General features: G+C 40.1%; 1 protein-coding gene across 1 annotated transcript; it reads left to right on the forward strand.

The window, feature by feature from the left end:
• Positions 1 to 278: 278 nt before the first annotated feature.
• LOC140334691 (RING finger protein 112-like) lies at positions 279 to 15,546 on the forward strand. The gene is made up of 13 exons (XM_072416932.1): positions 279 to 356; positions 661 to 790; positions 1,476 to 1,670; positions 2,726 to 2,863; positions 4,466 to 4,570; positions 4,657 to 4,707; positions 6,286 to 6,342; positions 6,910 to 6,996; positions 7,590 to 7,719; positions 11,139 to 11,269; positions 12,245 to 12,298; positions 12,800 to 12,874; positions 15,376 to 15,546. The coding sequence occupies exons 1-13, from the start codon at positions 334 to 336 to the stop codon at positions 15,544 to 15,546; spliced, it is 1,347 nt and encodes a 448-aa protein (XP_072273033.1). The 5' UTR covers positions 279 to 333.
• Positions 15,547 to 16,568: the final 1,022 nt, after the last annotated feature.

The raw sequence follows: 16,568 nt of genomic DNA on the forward strand, positions 1-16,568 counted from the left end.
CTGTCTGTATTAGTCTGTCATTTGCAATCCCTATTTAATGTACAGCGCTGTGTAATATGTTGGCGCTATATAAACCCTGTTTAATAATAATTTAATAATCATACTGTAAGATATTGTTGTTACACATCTTGGTACATTGGTGTGCTGATCATTCTGAACGCTGTTGCTATCATTTTGCAGGTGTGTCAGCATATATAACCTCTCCCAAAACACACAAACCCTCCCTGCACTGGGTTTATATTTCCTGCTCACCTGCTTTTGGTTTCATTCCCATATAATAAACAAAGTTTGTTTTACAGGGTCCAAGCCAAAGGAAAAACCCCTGAGAGTGTCATGGGGAACAAAGGCAGCAGAATGTAAGTCTACCAATTCTAATGTTCAAGGGTTGGAGCACTTTTTTAGTGGAATAAAAGTAAAGGAATATTGCCCTATCCAGGTGGAAGGAGGCTTTAAGTACGATCAGTTTGTTCTTGTTCTTCCTATGAATACTGTACCTAATAATATCCTTTTATACTATTATCAGCAATCTAAGTCTTCTGCTCCTACTTATTTACTCAAATTTTTTCACATCCAATATGAATGTTCACAGATTTCTATGTATTTTAGGCTGGAGGTGCTGTCCCTGCTCTGTCTTGGGATAACATTTGTCTTTTCTTTTAGGATTTCCATGTCTCAGCAAAATGCTGCTCATTTCCACCGCTTGGAAGAAGATAATACAGTTCCACGTGTCTCCAGGATCTTCAGCTCTCAGATCAGGAGTTCACCACGTGTGGTCACACCTTCCATAGAGGTTGTATAACCAATGGCCGGGACACCCCAGTGGCTGGGTTAGCAATGCCCCAAATGTAGTACGATCTACCCCAACAACCAGCTCATCTAAAGGCTGCAGAATATGGTCCAACTGGATTTTAGGGTGAAACATTCCAATATATAGAATCTGGGTATAGGAGAAAACAGATTTGCTGTGTTTGAAGGCTCCTGTGCTTTCCTCTTTCTCTCTTATCCTGGTTTGACTGCTGAGTAGCGTATGTATTGCAAACCAAAAAATTCTGGCCCTACTATGTAATGGAATTTAATAACAAATGACAATAAAGCTGAGCCCCGATAGACCTACCTCATTCATGGCTGGAGGACATCCAAGAGCCTGTAGTCCTCTCTGCCCCCATCCATTCTGTTAATCTATCATGGAGGATCAGCATCCTATATGGGTGTTATCTAGGGAGGTTTTTTTTAATGCTTGCATAACTCCTTCCAAGAGCCATGTTTGCATCAGGTCTGGGGCTCTTGAAAAGAGTACTGAGGCAGGGAGCATTATCTTTTCAGAACATTATGTACAGCACCCTGCTGGGCCCTTCCCCCAGCCACAAAGTTTGAGAAAGCTGCAGTTAAGATCTAGTTTTAGGTATAACATGAGGTTCCTCTCATCCTCTGTACTAATGATCCCCCATATGACCGATGACTTTTTGTCTTATTAGGATCCACCCTCAGCCCTTCCTTTGGTGTACACAGACAGTGGTGGGAGGTTGCAGCTGGATGAGTCGGTGGCACAGAGATGTTTCCTGGGCAGCAAAGTGTCGGAGTTCCCCTTGTGCCTCATCTGTGTGATTGGGGAGAAGAGAAGAGGAAAGTCCATTTTACTAAATTATATCCTGAGAGCTCTCCAATGCCTGGTGAGGAAACCCATCCATAGCATATAGAGATGTCTATCAGACTAAGCAGAGCCACAGCCCTGTAATCTGTACACATTATGGCCCCGACAGTATTACAAATAAGTTTTAGTTAGTTAGTAGACCTCCTGTCCATTCCAATAGCCTAATAGACAGATGAAATGCATATATGGCAGCCAAAGAATCCACAAACTGCATTTTCAACAAGCAACTCCTAAGATTTACACCGCTATTCTACAGAGCACACTATGACCATCAGCAACAGACTGATGAACTTTAGTATAACTGAGCTTCTTGTTTTGCTTCTTCCTCCTGCAGGTAAAACTCAAGTCAATACCTACACTGCTTGAACTGAAAAATAATGAATGGTATATTTATTATGGCAGAGCACAAACAAATGTGTCTGACATTCCTCAAATAATTGAAATATCTTAAAAGAAACTTGACATACTTGCTTGTATTTTATCTGCTTGAAGATAAGCTTTACCATATGGGTCAGGGGTGCCCATCATTTTTGGCTTGCAAGCTAATTTTAAAATGACCAAGTCAAAATGATCTACCAACAATACATATATATATATATATATATATATATATATATATATATTGAATTGACTTTATATTTCTGTATATTTTTGGCCATTACCCTACTCCGATGAAGTCTTAAACTGAATGGAATCAGCCAAAGTTGCATAGTCCGGATAGTAGTTGCTGGTGGCCAGCTTAAAACAGACTTCCAAATGCTGGAATGGTATTTGGACCTAATAACTCTGTGCGCGGTAAGGTTTATTTTGAAAGGCAGGGCTCCGCAAACCACTCGCGTTGCCTTTGCAATCCACCGGTAGATCACAATCCACCTGTTGGGCACCCCTGCTATAGATGAAGCAGTTTTATAAACCTGGGAAAAAAGAAACCATACACCTATAACAGTCAATTCTGTAACCTTTTTCCATCCAGACTAAAAAGCCCAGGGACACCATAGCAAATTCTATTCTCTACCTTATTCATTTTTTTTACATACTGAGAGTGTTGGATTGATAATGATTTCCTTTTGGTAGGAGAGAAGTCAGCCCGTCAGTCTGGGGCAAGAGGATGAGCCCCTAACAGGGTTTGAATGGAGGAGAGGTACTGATGGCGTCACAAAGGGAATCTGGATCTGGAGCAAACCATTCATCCTGGAGAGAGATGGGAAGAAGGTGCGATGGAGGCATTTTATCATATAAAAGCTGATATTTACCTTTATTGTACAAAGATCCTCAGATCTCTAGAGGGAAATGGTCATTATTGCCTAGTCCTGCCATCCTACTAGCTGCATTGATTGATAACAATTGACTGCTGCAGCAAATGGATCACAGCAAATCTGGGTCCAAATTTTACAGTTTCTTTTTACTGCCAATCAATTTTGGCTCTGATCTCTCAGCAGATATATTACTTACCTGCAATGGTGGAGAGAAGGCGTCCCACCCTCAGCAAACCCAGAGCTGGGCACAGGATTAGTACCTGTAATATAGGAGTAATAGGGACACAAAACTGAGTACCTTCCAAATTTCCTGAAAGGGTAGCGGTTGAGCTTTTTATCACCTCCATGGTCCAGAAGATATGTTGGAAGGGTAAATGTCCAGCTTCATGTCATATGTCGTATAAATGTCATATTCCAGCTTCAAATATAGGCAAAAGGCAAGACACTAGGGGACAGATAGGAATGTAAAAAATAAGTATAAGTTACTTATATTAAACTGACTTTGTCCTTTTCTCCACTACCTCAGATTTCAGTGTCGGGGATATACCCCATCATTTATAGGTATATACAGATAACACTTGGATACGAGGTCTGTCTATGAAATAATGAGATGTGTTTCTATCTCAATCACAAAGCAGTGAGATGATTCTGACCTCTTGCCATGAATGGTTACGCTTCTCCAAACATGGAGGAAAACGTTGGCACTCTCTGCATTTAGTTTGTGGTCAATCACTGTTTAATGCCGTTGTATTCCCCTCTTGTGCTGAAATCATGAGAAGTAAAAAAGTTGAGCAATGAGTCAATTTGATATTTTTTCACACCAGAACAAACGGAGAGTCGCAGCAACTTGAGGTGGACTCGAACCTTTTCCAGAAAGTCATCGCTTGGTGCCGAAACCTGGATCTTCCAGTATGATCCTGAAACAAAACCACAGACACTGGAAACACTTTTGTCACCAAGAATCAAAAAAGTCCAAATTCACAGCCATGTCATCGTGTTTTGTGACATGAAGGCGTCATTTTGGCAGAATGGGTTCCAGAAGACACAACAGTGACCCAACATTATTATAAGGAAGACAAAGCTGAGAGAAAGAGTCAGGACGGCAGAAATGTGGGAAATGGTTTCATTCTTCATCAGGACAATGCTCCTTCTCACACAGCACTTTCTGTGACCGACAAACACATTACTACGCTGGAATATCCTCCATATTCACCGGATTTGGCACCTTGGGAATTTTTTCTTTCTCCTAAATTGAAATTAGTGATTAAAGGAACACGCTTTGTGTCAATGGATGCAGGAAGGAAAAAAACATCACAAACTGATCTGCTCCACGATTTGCACTAGTGGAAAACAAGACGGCATTGGTGTGTCATTTTGAATGGAGAGAACATTTACAGTCAGGTATTACATCAGTCTTGTTACTTCAAAGACAGACCTTGTAAACGTTGGGGTATGTTCTTGGCATTCCTTAGAACTGAGGAAGCCTCTGGGATAAGTGGTGAAACATATTTTATTTTGGTTCAGTGATTGTTGGTAACCGTTGTCCTCCTCCTCATAGCTGGCAGTGTATGTCCTGGACACGGAGGGCTCGCTGGATATTGAGGGTGATCGGGAGACCAGTATTAAATTATCTGCACTGTCCATGCTGCTCAGCTCATATCTGGTAAATTATTCTAGACTTTAGATATTACATACTATGATGTGTCTATTAATTGATGAATAACGTGTCATATTATATGTTTTCTGCAGATATTTAATGTTAACGCCATTCTGAAAAGCACAGAATTGGATTATCTGGAGGTAGGTGGTCTGTGAGATCCCATGTTTTGATAAATAACACAAGTAGGTCCATGGACAGCCACCAATCCCTCAACAGACACGCTGGCTGCAATTCTTATCCTGAGTTGTTGCTGAGTTGATCTCTATTTGATGATGATTGCATTTTTTCACGGCCGATACCACTTGGCAGAGGCAGGTAAACACCAATGATAGGTAACTGTAAGGGCGAGATTCTGACTACTACCATCAGATGGACCTTCTTTCTATAGGGCACCAAAATAGGGGTGGTGAAACCTGGTAAACTGCAGGGGTTCCACAGAAGAAGGTCATTGGGGTAAAAATAAATTTATAAATGTGAAATTCTACTTTTTGTGTTTAGCCAGGTATGTGCGCATACTATCTGCTACATAAAACACACAATTTTATTATGATATCTATAGTTAGCAAGCAAAGAGTATTTTGCTCTGTGTACTGGTTACAATCCTCAGCCAAATAAAAAAGTCGATAAGTGGAATCATGGTGTCCTATTTTGTGACCACCTCCTTCATTGGTCATCAAGCCATGTTATTGCCCTCCTGTGTTAAATTGTCATCATTTTTATTAATGTAGCATCAAAACACCATGACAGCAGATCTCAGAGATAAAGTTGTGGACAGACACAAGTCAGAGGATGAATACAAACACACCAACCCCGGCCTTCCTTGACAATTCTCCCAACTGGTGGTTTGGTACCATGCATCATCCTGCCCACCCTGGTGCACCCAGGGACTTCAACCTGGCAGCAGCCAGCAATGCAACATCCTCACCACTAAAAGCCCTGGAGAAGACCTAATTGCTGCCTAGATTTTGTGCCTTGGCCCTTCTTAGGCAGAGGTGTAGCCGTAAAAAAAGAAGAGTGCACGGTAATAGTGAAGGCTATCGGTGGCGAGTGCCCAGGAAGACCCTATACGCGGGTCCCAAAAAATGCGTGCCTGTGCCACTACACACTTTTCTTAGGGCTCACACCACTTTTGTGCAAGCCATATCTCCCCTTAGAGACTCTATCTCCCCTAGTGTGACAAAGACTATACCTACAATAAAGCAGTGGTTGCATTCTGTTGGGAGACTTCTCAGTAGGAACTAGGAACTTTTCAGGATAGAAGAAAAAATGAATAGGGCAAAACACCACCAAAATCTTCAGGAAAGCCTACTTCCCTTTGCCAGAAGATGTCGAAGGACAGAAGGTCCCCTGAGCCAAAAAGTTTGCACAACGCTGCTCTATGGTCACAAGAAGTCTTAACATTATAGATCTTTGAAGGAAGCAAATCAAGTGAATCCAATAGCTGATATTATTTGAACCCAGGCAAAATTCTAAGAAGGAAACAAAAGTAAGATCACATTACTATGATGCCACCAACTTTATGCATCGCCTTTCTCGTCAAAATGATTACCTTCCATTTTTGCTTCTGTTTTGTTACCTTCGAATCTCACTTCAGCCCTACTGTGAAACCATAACATCATGTCTACTTTGGTGGAAGAAGTTGGATCAGACATATTGAAGATGTTTGAAGAATTTAATTATTCGTATCTGTTTTTATTTCTCATCTTTGTTCATTCCAGATGTATCTCCATGTGGCCAAGTTGACAGGAGAGTCATTTTCTCTAAAATATCTGCAGGTAATTGATGTTCATCATCTTTGAGATTCTCTTTGCACTTAACTCCCTGACAAGTTCATTTTATCCATGTTTACCTTTTATATCCACTACTGACCATATGGCAGCTAGTAGAATATATTAGGCATGATAGAGGGTCAAGCAGCTGGCAACTTGCATGGTAGAGCTATGGTGGACATAATTATCAGAATCAGGGATGGTAGATACAAATTATTAATATTAGATTACTCAGATTCATGCACAGGCCATAGTCATGTCAATAGCAGTTCCTCAAGGAGACTTGCAATCTAATGTCCCTACCATAGTCATAAGGTCACCTTGGGAGCATGTGTTTAGAATATGGGAGGAAACTTAAGTGCCCAGAGGAACCCTAGCAAACATTGGGAGAACATACAAACTCCAAGCAGAGAGCAAAATTCATAATTGGAACCCTAGTGCTACAAGGACTGGAGTGCAAGCCACTGAGCCAAACTGCCCATATAGGTTTTTATTATTGATACAAAATTTTCAATGGTTTTGTTCACAAATTTAGCCAAATTTTTTCTCTGAATCTATAAAAATTTTTTTCAGCATTTGGATTTTCTGGTGAGAGACTGGCAGGATCCTGACTGCTGTGGTCGTGAAGCTGCACATGCCTACCTACAGCATGAGAGTGAGGTATGACGGGATCATCTGATCCCCATAGGCTGTGATCCTGTGTACAACACCAGCTCCATAGAGATATAATGGGGCCAATCTGGGGAGGAGAAAGAACTTTAGTGTCCTGCACAGATCCCTGACCTCAACCCTACTGAATAGCTTTGGGAGGAATTGGAATTCAGGACTTCCCATCCAACATCAACACCTGACCTCACCAATGGGCACAAATCCTCACATATACACTGCAAGTCCAATGGAGTCTGTTATAGCCAACAACTCTCTATTCATAGCCATAAAGGGGGATGGGAAACTTTATATTAACATCCATGGTTTTCAAATAGGATGTCAAACATCCTGATGTAGTTATGACAGCAAATAGCATATATTAGTTCTGCAATACTTATATAAATAGATAAATTATGAGTATATGCAACACTTAATCACTTTGACAAAGTCATTCATAGAAAAAAACATTTTCCGTACAAGAGTAACAACTATTCAAAAAAGAAGGGGCAATAAATGAATACATAATCAGAGGTGCGTTTCACAGTTGGAACAGACATACTTATCCAATAAAACATTCCATGTTTATTTTTAAATTATTTTTACAGAAGCTGGGAAGGCGCATGGATTCTGAATACCGCAATTTCCTGAACGTTATTAGGACGCAATCTGTCAGTGGCTTCCTGTTGCCCCACCCGGGGAACAAGTTTCTTAAATCAAAGCAGGGCAGACTGGCAGGTAATTCTGACCCCCTGTTACTGTTTAAATTTAGTTTTTATAGATGAAAAACATTCATTTCATAGAGTTCTCACAATGACCCTGATTTATGAAAGCGATCTAAGGCTGGAGAGAATACACTTTCAGAAGTGAACTGGGTGATCCAGCAAACCTGGAATGGATCTGGTCCAGGATTCAAAACATTTGCTAGGAAATAGAGAATGATTTTCAAAAAATCCATTCCATGTTTTCTGGATCACCCAGTTCACTTCTGAAAGTGTATTCTCTCCAGCCTTGGAGCGCTTTCATAAATCAGGGCCAATGTCATAGCCCTTTTAAAATGAGTTTACCTTGTTCTAGGTATGGGTTTTGTAAAGTATTAGGTGGAGATCTCCTGAAAATCTATGGGTATGGGAGTTAAAATCTTAAATGTCCCCTTCCCATTTCCAATATTGTTCTACTTACTTGGTAATACCTTTGTCAATATTTAATAGCACATTGTTATAATACATACAATTTTATATATACATATTGTGACACCAAGGCAGGATTGGTGGTGAAAGGGAGATATATTTGCCCAAGATCCCTCTACTATGTGAAGTAGCAGGTAAAAGACTCTAACCTGTGCGGTAATTAATGAAGTAGCACTAAGGGTGGGGATATACCATAGAGCAAGGAGCACAGTCAGTAGCTCTGCTTGAAGAGACACAGACAGGGGCTCTGTGTGAGGGAGCTCTGTTTTGGAGACACAGACAGGTGGACTGTGTGAGGGAGCTCTGCTTGGAGAGACACAGATAGGGGCTCTGTGTGAGGGAGCTCTGTTTTGGAGACACAGACAGGTGGACTGTGTGAGGGAGCTCCGCTTGGAGAGACACAGACAGGGGTTCTGTGTGAGGAAGCTCTGCTTGGAGAGACACTTACAGGGATTCTGTGTGAGGGAGCTCAGCTGAGAGACACAGACTGGTGGCCTGTGTGAGGGAGCTCTGCTGAGAGACTCAGAAAGTCGATCTAGGTGAGTGAGCTCAAGTCAGTCTGTGTAAGTTAGCGCAAAAGTGAGTAGAATGTTGCTGAAAGCTTGGTTTTGAGCTGACAGGGAGAAGCCCTTCAGCTGATAGGGATGTCTGATGTATAGTAAGTGCCGGACAGGCAGGGTTTTCTTTTGTTGTTTCTGTTATTTTATCTGCAACCTTCCAATAAACCTGGCTACAAGTCAGCTTAAAACTAATACCTCGGTGTGATCTGAATTGGATGAACCAGACAAGTGTTCTTTGACCCCAGCAAAGGCAATCCTGAGCTTAAACCCTCACAATATATATATATATTTATATATATATTTACACTAGAAAATTTGAAAATATATTAGAGCAACAAGAAACAATCAAAATGAGGAATGATGAAGTGTATGATACGTGCCAAGGAGAATATATAAAGTAAGGAAATTGATTAAGGTACATTCCCAATAAAGTAAAACCAATTAAGTACAGTACATTAAGTACTAGGTGGTAGGATTAAAGAGAACATAAGGCTGTGTTTAATAATTATGGATTCAGGGTGACTAGATCAAGTCAAAATCTTCCATATTGTGTTTTGTAACCTTGGAAAGACAGGGAAGAAAGTCTAACATAAAGTGTGCCTGTTTGGTTGGCACTAGATACCACTGCCAAATCAGGAACCCATTCTGCCAAATCACCTTTACAAGTAAATTCCAAGTGAGGGACACACTGAAATGCAAGAACCATACAATATGATCAGGTACTGTGACATTAAGGACTTTAGATTTTGATTGATTTATTTTGAGGTCAAAGATATGATGTAAAATTCTTAAGAGTGGCAAGGAGATTAGATAAAGGAATATGAAATGAAATCATTTTGAATACAGATTTGTGCATACAAAAATGTAATGGATTTGTCATAATAAATCTAAGGTTATAGCTGTAGGAAGGTCTATAGTTCCTGTCCGCAGAATGAAGACGTTGTCTAAGTACCTGTGTCTCCTCATCTGGGGAAAGCACCCTTTCCCACTGACCTAAATAAATATTGCAAATAAAAAGATACATTTAGTTCATCCTTCCTGACCAGGATTTAATGATAACCATAGGTGAGGATGTATCTGATTCAGGGTATGTATCCACATTTTGTTGAATGATTTTCTTGTATCTCCAGCAGTTTTCCATTTTTATGCCTTGTTATATGTATCCCATTGGATCTTGTGATATTTCTTGGCATTGAATGTTTCCAAATGAGTTCTAAGTTCTTGGTTCTTGCTTTGAAAATGGATGTGGTGATAAAATTGCCATTCTGTGTGCATACATCAGATAATTCCTAACTGTAATATCCTATTCATAATTTCATAATTTGTTCCCATTCTATTTTAATAGAATCAATATGTTTCACATTAGGAATATATTTCTATGATATTTTTTGTATAGGCACTGTTAATCCTTGCCTCCCTGATCCTCCTATGTGACTGCTGCGTCTTCATCTCTCACCAGTTACATAGGAGGATCAGGAAAGCGAGGCTTAACGGTGCCTATACAAAAAATTGTCATATAAATAGCGAGGAAACATCGCAATTGAAATTCCCAGAAAGCCCTGTGACTCTGTACTGCAAAGTTTACATTTAAAAGGAATTGGTTTCATTGTTCTGTCTACCCTCATAGAGAAAGTAATGTGAAGATAGAGGCGTGTCTTCACCCAAGCACACTGAGTTCACAGAGGCTTATAGCGGGCAATGGTGCACAGGACAGGCTCTCCTTAAATGGCCAGAGTGACCAATGGCCTTGCGCCACCTGGCACCGTCTGATAGGAGACTAACTGAATCCCTAACGGAATTCAAACTAACTGTGTCCCGCCCCAGGGCGAGGCAGCCGAGTGCCACATCCTCGGGGGGGGGGACAGGAGGGAAGCATTGTAGCACGCGCACCTCTTCCCACAGCACCCATAGGACGTGCAGTACTTTGCACATGCAAAGGAGTGCTGAGAGCAGGATAAGCAGTAACCACATCTGAAGGGATGCAAGGGATGCCGCCTGGCTGAACAGTAGTTTGGCCAGGACAGATCCCTCCGCCTTCAGAGAGAGACAAGCTGCGAGTAGAGCAGCAGCTTCGGCCATGCTGCCTTCTACAGCGGCGTCTCCCTCTGTGCCTGGGATCCCCAGGGACACCGTGGGCTCGCAGGACGGGTAAGTCCCTTACAATGCCTTTATGATTGAGTTATGGGGCATCAATTACAAAAGATGAGTAAAAAAATGGATGTTTTTTTGGATGTTGATGGGTTATAGCTCCTGTAAGGTTTGTATTCCTGATAGGGAGATTCACCCTGCTATCTGTCCTAATGACTAGAGTCTCGCAATCTCGCAATCAGATCACAGGTAATCTTCCTTCCCATCTGCGGACATCTCTTGTCTTTCCAATCAATGGCAGTCCTTTCTGTATTTATAGACATGGATGACGAATTCAAAGGTTACCTAAGAGAATACATCTCTGATGTCATAGAAGGAATTTGGCTTCACCAAAAATCTGATGAAAAAGGGAGAGAGATCACCTGTGGCCATGTTGGGAGACTACTGAAGGTCAGTCCATCACTAGGAAGAGGACTGGTGAAGTTACATGATTCTATTAATACTCATTCATAAAAATACATTTTAGAAATATGTGCTCTTCCAACCTTGGGGCCACTGTGATTTTTTTGTTCCACCATGGCTGTACCTTGTGTTCAAAGCCAGCTCCATAAATACATGGGGCCCGATTTATGAAAGCTCTCCAAAGCTGCAAAGGATACACTTTCATCAGTAAAGCTGAGAGATCCAGCGACCGTGGAATGAATCAGATCCAGGATTTACAACATTTTCTAGCAAATAGTAAATGACTTTGAAGAAATCCATTCCAGGTTTGATGGATCACCCAGCTTCACTGATAGACGTGTATCCTCTCCAGCCTTTGAGAGCTTTAATAAATCAGGGCCAACAGTGTCTTGCACAGATCCCTGACCCCAATCCTACTGAACACCTTTGGGATGAATTGGAATGGTGAGCCAGGTCTTCTCATCCAACATCAGTTCCTGACCTCACAATTGGGGGCAAATTCCCAGAGACACAACCTAAATCTTATAAAATGTCTCACAAAATGTGAACGATGATTATAGCCAAAAAGGTGAAAAATTCCATATTACGGCCATGGTTTTGGAATGAGATATCCATCGGGTTTATGTAGGTGTGGTGGTCAGGGCAGTTTATGGACTGTACAGTACATGGAGGTCAGTCTCTGTCTCTGGTTGTCTTCATCCTCTTCTCTCCTAACATTTCTCTTCTTCGTGTCTTTTATTTCGTACTCCCATTTATTCTTCTCCTACTCCCATTTATTCTTCTCCTACTCCCATTTATTCTGCTTGAGTCCAAAAAATATAATATATCACATATTTTGAAAATTTTTCAAGCTGGTCAGCTGTGGAAGAGTTTTTCTGTTGCCTGTAACAATAAGATGGATCTACAAGCTATTCTTAGGTTGCGGATTCAGCTCAGATTATGATATCAGTTGTTATTTTATAGGAATTTGTGGCCATGTTACAGAGTAAAAAGTACAGCTTTGCTTCCCCTTTGGAGGTAAGTAATAAATATTTGTGTTACCTGGACAGTTATCAGAACATGATATGTTTGTAAAAATCATAATATGAATTTACAACATCCCCCAGCAAGCTACAAACAATAATCCTTTCACATAAACTTTAGATTAATGAAATATCCTGTTTATAAAATGGGATTACCTGTGCAATTGTAATTTTCAGCAGTTGGTCCAAGACCCTTATTTCTTTTTTTTTAGGTCATCTGATTTTAAATCACAGTATATTTGTTGAGAATGGTATTAAGCAAATGGGTTTTTGGGAACTGAAAAAAGGGGTCACGTTTGGTAAAAAAAAGAAATAATAAATGTCACATAATGGTAGAAGTTATGTGCAGTAGTTATGTGTTCATTGATGGATTTGTCTATATGTAATACAAAGGCTATTTTATAACTAAACATGAGTAAATCTAACAAAATGTAATGTAATTAGATCTATGTGGCAATAAGATAATGTGATATCATGCATCTCTTTTCCTCAACAGATGGCTTATTCCCTGGAAAACTATATGCAGATGAAGAACATTTTACAGGGATTCCAGGATTATTTGGACCAGCAGGTAACAGAACTGAGTAACAGCAAACCCCTCATTGCCTGATACTAAAATATAAAACATAAGATCATGGCGTCCTGTAGTATGATATGGGTTGGAGGAAGGAAGCATGGTGCATGGTAGGGGTCACATACATTGTAATATTTCTAAAAAAGTCAAATGCCAGATTGATTGATGGGGGGTGCAAGGCTGCAAAAAGATGAGGGGGGGCACACATGGCACCAGAGAGGTGAGTATAATGGCTCCACCATTGTAAGAAACTGATGTTTTGATTTATTTAGAGACCCAGTGAAGTTATTTTTCATATACCAAACATATAGAACTTACCAAAGCACATGACAACTCCCAAAAGTGATGGGAAAGCACTTTAGATCAAATGGAATGAAAACATTTTGAAGTATGGTAATTCTCCCCAAAGTTCTCCAGCAGATCCCAAATTAAAGTAGCAGATTCAGTATCAATCAAAAGACTGTAAAGGCAGAGAGAGAACCAGGGGGAACTCCATCAAGAAAATGGAAACAGAAAACAGCAGATTCTGCACCTGAACGAAGCATTGCCTGGGCCAGCAATAGAGAGTGACAAGTATTATAAAATTCTGCAGGGACCCCCTATGGCTGGGCAGACTAAAATGGGAAGAATGGCAATTATCAGTGGTTGAGTTGGAGATTTATTGAATTATGTATGTATATATGTATGTATGTAATTTATTTTGGAAGGGAAGCAAGGGAAATGGGAAAAGGAGCAGAAGGGAAAATAGGAGGAAACTTCAAAAGTACACAATGCAGAAGCTACACTCCAGGATAAAAGTAAAGAACTGCGGCTATTCACATGCAAGTGATCACCAGCCTATGGCAACCCATTGGTAGATGCAGACTTCAATTATCCCTCTCTTAGCTTTATTCCTGGAGGCACCACCGTAGGGTAGGATCGGGCTATATATGTGTTCATCCATCTCTGATAACTAATTCATTTGTGTATAATAAAGATCCAAATAGAGCACAAACAAGAAATTATGTTGAATAAATCTGGTTTGACACTTTTATTAAATATTGTATCTAAATAAATGTATAACTTATTTATCATTGTAGCTTTGATGTTGCCATTTGGAATAAGAGCTATGGGATACCTACATATGACTTCACAGAGTATTTTACTTTTATTTCTATTTTTACAGTGTAATTATGTTTTTCATATATGTTTCATGTGATTTTATTAGATTTTTATATTACATTCAAATGCATTACCTGAGATGGATGAACACATACATAGCATGTCCATATACACTAGGGTAGTCTCTCTATAATTACGCCTGTGATAGGGGTTTTGATAAGGGTTGATGTCCTCATCAGTCTGCACCGGCAGCTGAAGATTTACCATTACTTTCCTATCTACAAGATCTGGAGATGTGGACCAAATTAAAAGAAAACTTGCAGGAGTAGAATGAAAGGGAAAGAAGGAGAAGAGAGCTAAGACTAAAATTAAAAAGGAAGATGAGGTGGAGGACAAACTGAATGGATGGAGCAGACAGAGAATTGAGGAAATGGACCAGAGGCCTAGCAGCGCTTACTGAAAGTAATAAAAGGAGCCCAGGGGAACAGACTGCTAATGTAAGCTGGGTGACAACTAGTGATGAGCAAGAATGCCTCTGGTATTCTCTCCAACATTTCCCGGAAGTTCCGATGGGTCAGCGAAATTTCGGCGAAATTACGCAAAACCATGGGAAATCCCGGAAATCACTATAGGAGGGTTACCGCAGCTACATTCTTGGGAATCCTCCTGTAAGTGAGCGATCCCCAGGCATTACAAGTCAGAATTAGGGCAAGCCCCCATTCTGACCTGTAGTGCCCGGGGATCTCTCACTGATAAGAGGTTTCTCACGGCTGCATTTAAAAATGCAGCCGCAGTAATCCTCCTCTCAGAGTGAGTCATGCAGCTTGCATTTATAAATGAATGCAACCATGGGAAAAATCAGAGGATTTTTCCCACGGCTGCATTCATTTATGAATGACTCACACTGTGTTCCTGGATAGAGAAACTCTATCCAAGAACACATACAACTAGTAAAGCGCTGACAGCTCTGCTCCCCTGATTGGTCTTGCAAGTCTCAAAAATTCGGTCTCTCTGGCCGAATTTACAAAGGCTTACCAAACATTTAGGTGAGAACGGACTTTGTAAATTCAGCCAGAGAGGCCCAATTCGCAGCGGGACCAAATTTAATACATCCCTAGTGGCAAGCCTAGGGGGAACAGAGCACCAGTAAGTCCTTACTCCACGTTTGCCATCAAAATGAAAAAAATATACACAACTTTGTTAGGAGTATAAATGTTTTTATTATTAGATATCATTAGAAAGAAGAAGTTGCTTTGCCCTTCATTGCCCGTAAAGAATATCTAAAACGTCTTTGTTTCTGTTTTGATCTACAAATTTCAGGTTTAATGCTGATGTTCTGGTTCTATATTGAACCCAATATTGAAGTCCAATATTTTTACTGTTCCTTTCCCATACAGTTTCCTTCAGGTTCTTCACTAGAGGTCCTTCGGGTGAAGCCATCTAAGATGAGGATCAGGGTCAATAAGAAGGTCACCGAAGTTTTGGAGGAATGTGATAGGAGGAGGTGTCCTGTCCATGGCTGGTGGGATTGCTGGAGTTGCGCTGGGTGGAACATTGGTGACTGCTGACATTGTGGCTTTGTCCATAGTCGGAGGCTCCGGATTTATTGTATCTAATGCTGGTTCATTTATCAAACTAATCATAAAGATGAAAAATAAAAAATGGAGCTAAACACAGTACTAACCCAGAGATATTTACAGAACACAGCCAGCCTCTGCTGGACAAACAAACGTACACCATTCCTAGAAATCACACACCTGATTTCCATTACTTCACAACTAATTGCTTTAATTCTGAATAATTCATATTAGGTATCATTATTAAACAATAAGTCATGTTACTATATTTACCAATCAGTTTATAAATCAGTACTGATTTTTATCTGAGAATACAGATACCCTTTATACTCAAGTATAAATCTAGGGCACAAAAGATCATAAAATGCTGTCATCTCTTCTATCATTCAAAACAGCAATCAATAAAATTGCCAATAAAATCAATTTGATTAAAATGTCTACGGTGTGTTATTTAATATATTAATATCTATATAATTGTATTTTCAATAAATTTGTATAGAGATTTTTTCATTTTTCAACATAAAATCAAACACATATATTAACATACAGATACAGAAAGATAAGAGTGAAGAAGCCAGAACATATTAGCAGAGAGTGATACATCGCACCGCCTATTGTGTGATACTTCGCCACCTCTTAGATTGTAAGCTCTTCGGCCAGGGTCCTCCTCCTGTGTCACTGTCTGTATCTGTCATTTACATCCCCTATTTAATGTACAGCTCTGCATAATGTGTTGCCGATATACTTATTATTATTAATATATAGGATTTATGAACAGATACAGACACCTTTACTGAGATTATCACATAGCATCATAAAAAGGGAAAAGGAAACGAAAATAAAACATTGACAAAGGAAAAACCATGGGGAAATAGGTAAGGGTTCTGTGGTCCTAACAAAACAATTCATAAACATAAGTTTATCTAGCTGGTCTAAACATGAGTGGTGTAATAACCGGGAGTCAAGCTATGGTGAACTGTGGTGGTCTGGCCATGGTGACCAAACGTGGGAGA

The sequence above is a fragment of the Pyxicephalus adspersus genome, chromosome 7 (assembly GCF_032062135.1).
Source record: "Pyxicephalus adspersus chromosome 7, UCB_Pads_2.0, whole genome shotgun sequence".
In the NCBI taxonomy this organism is placed as follows: Eukaryota; Metazoa; Chordata; class Amphibia; order Anura; family Pyxicephalidae; genus Pyxicephalus; species Pyxicephalus adspersus.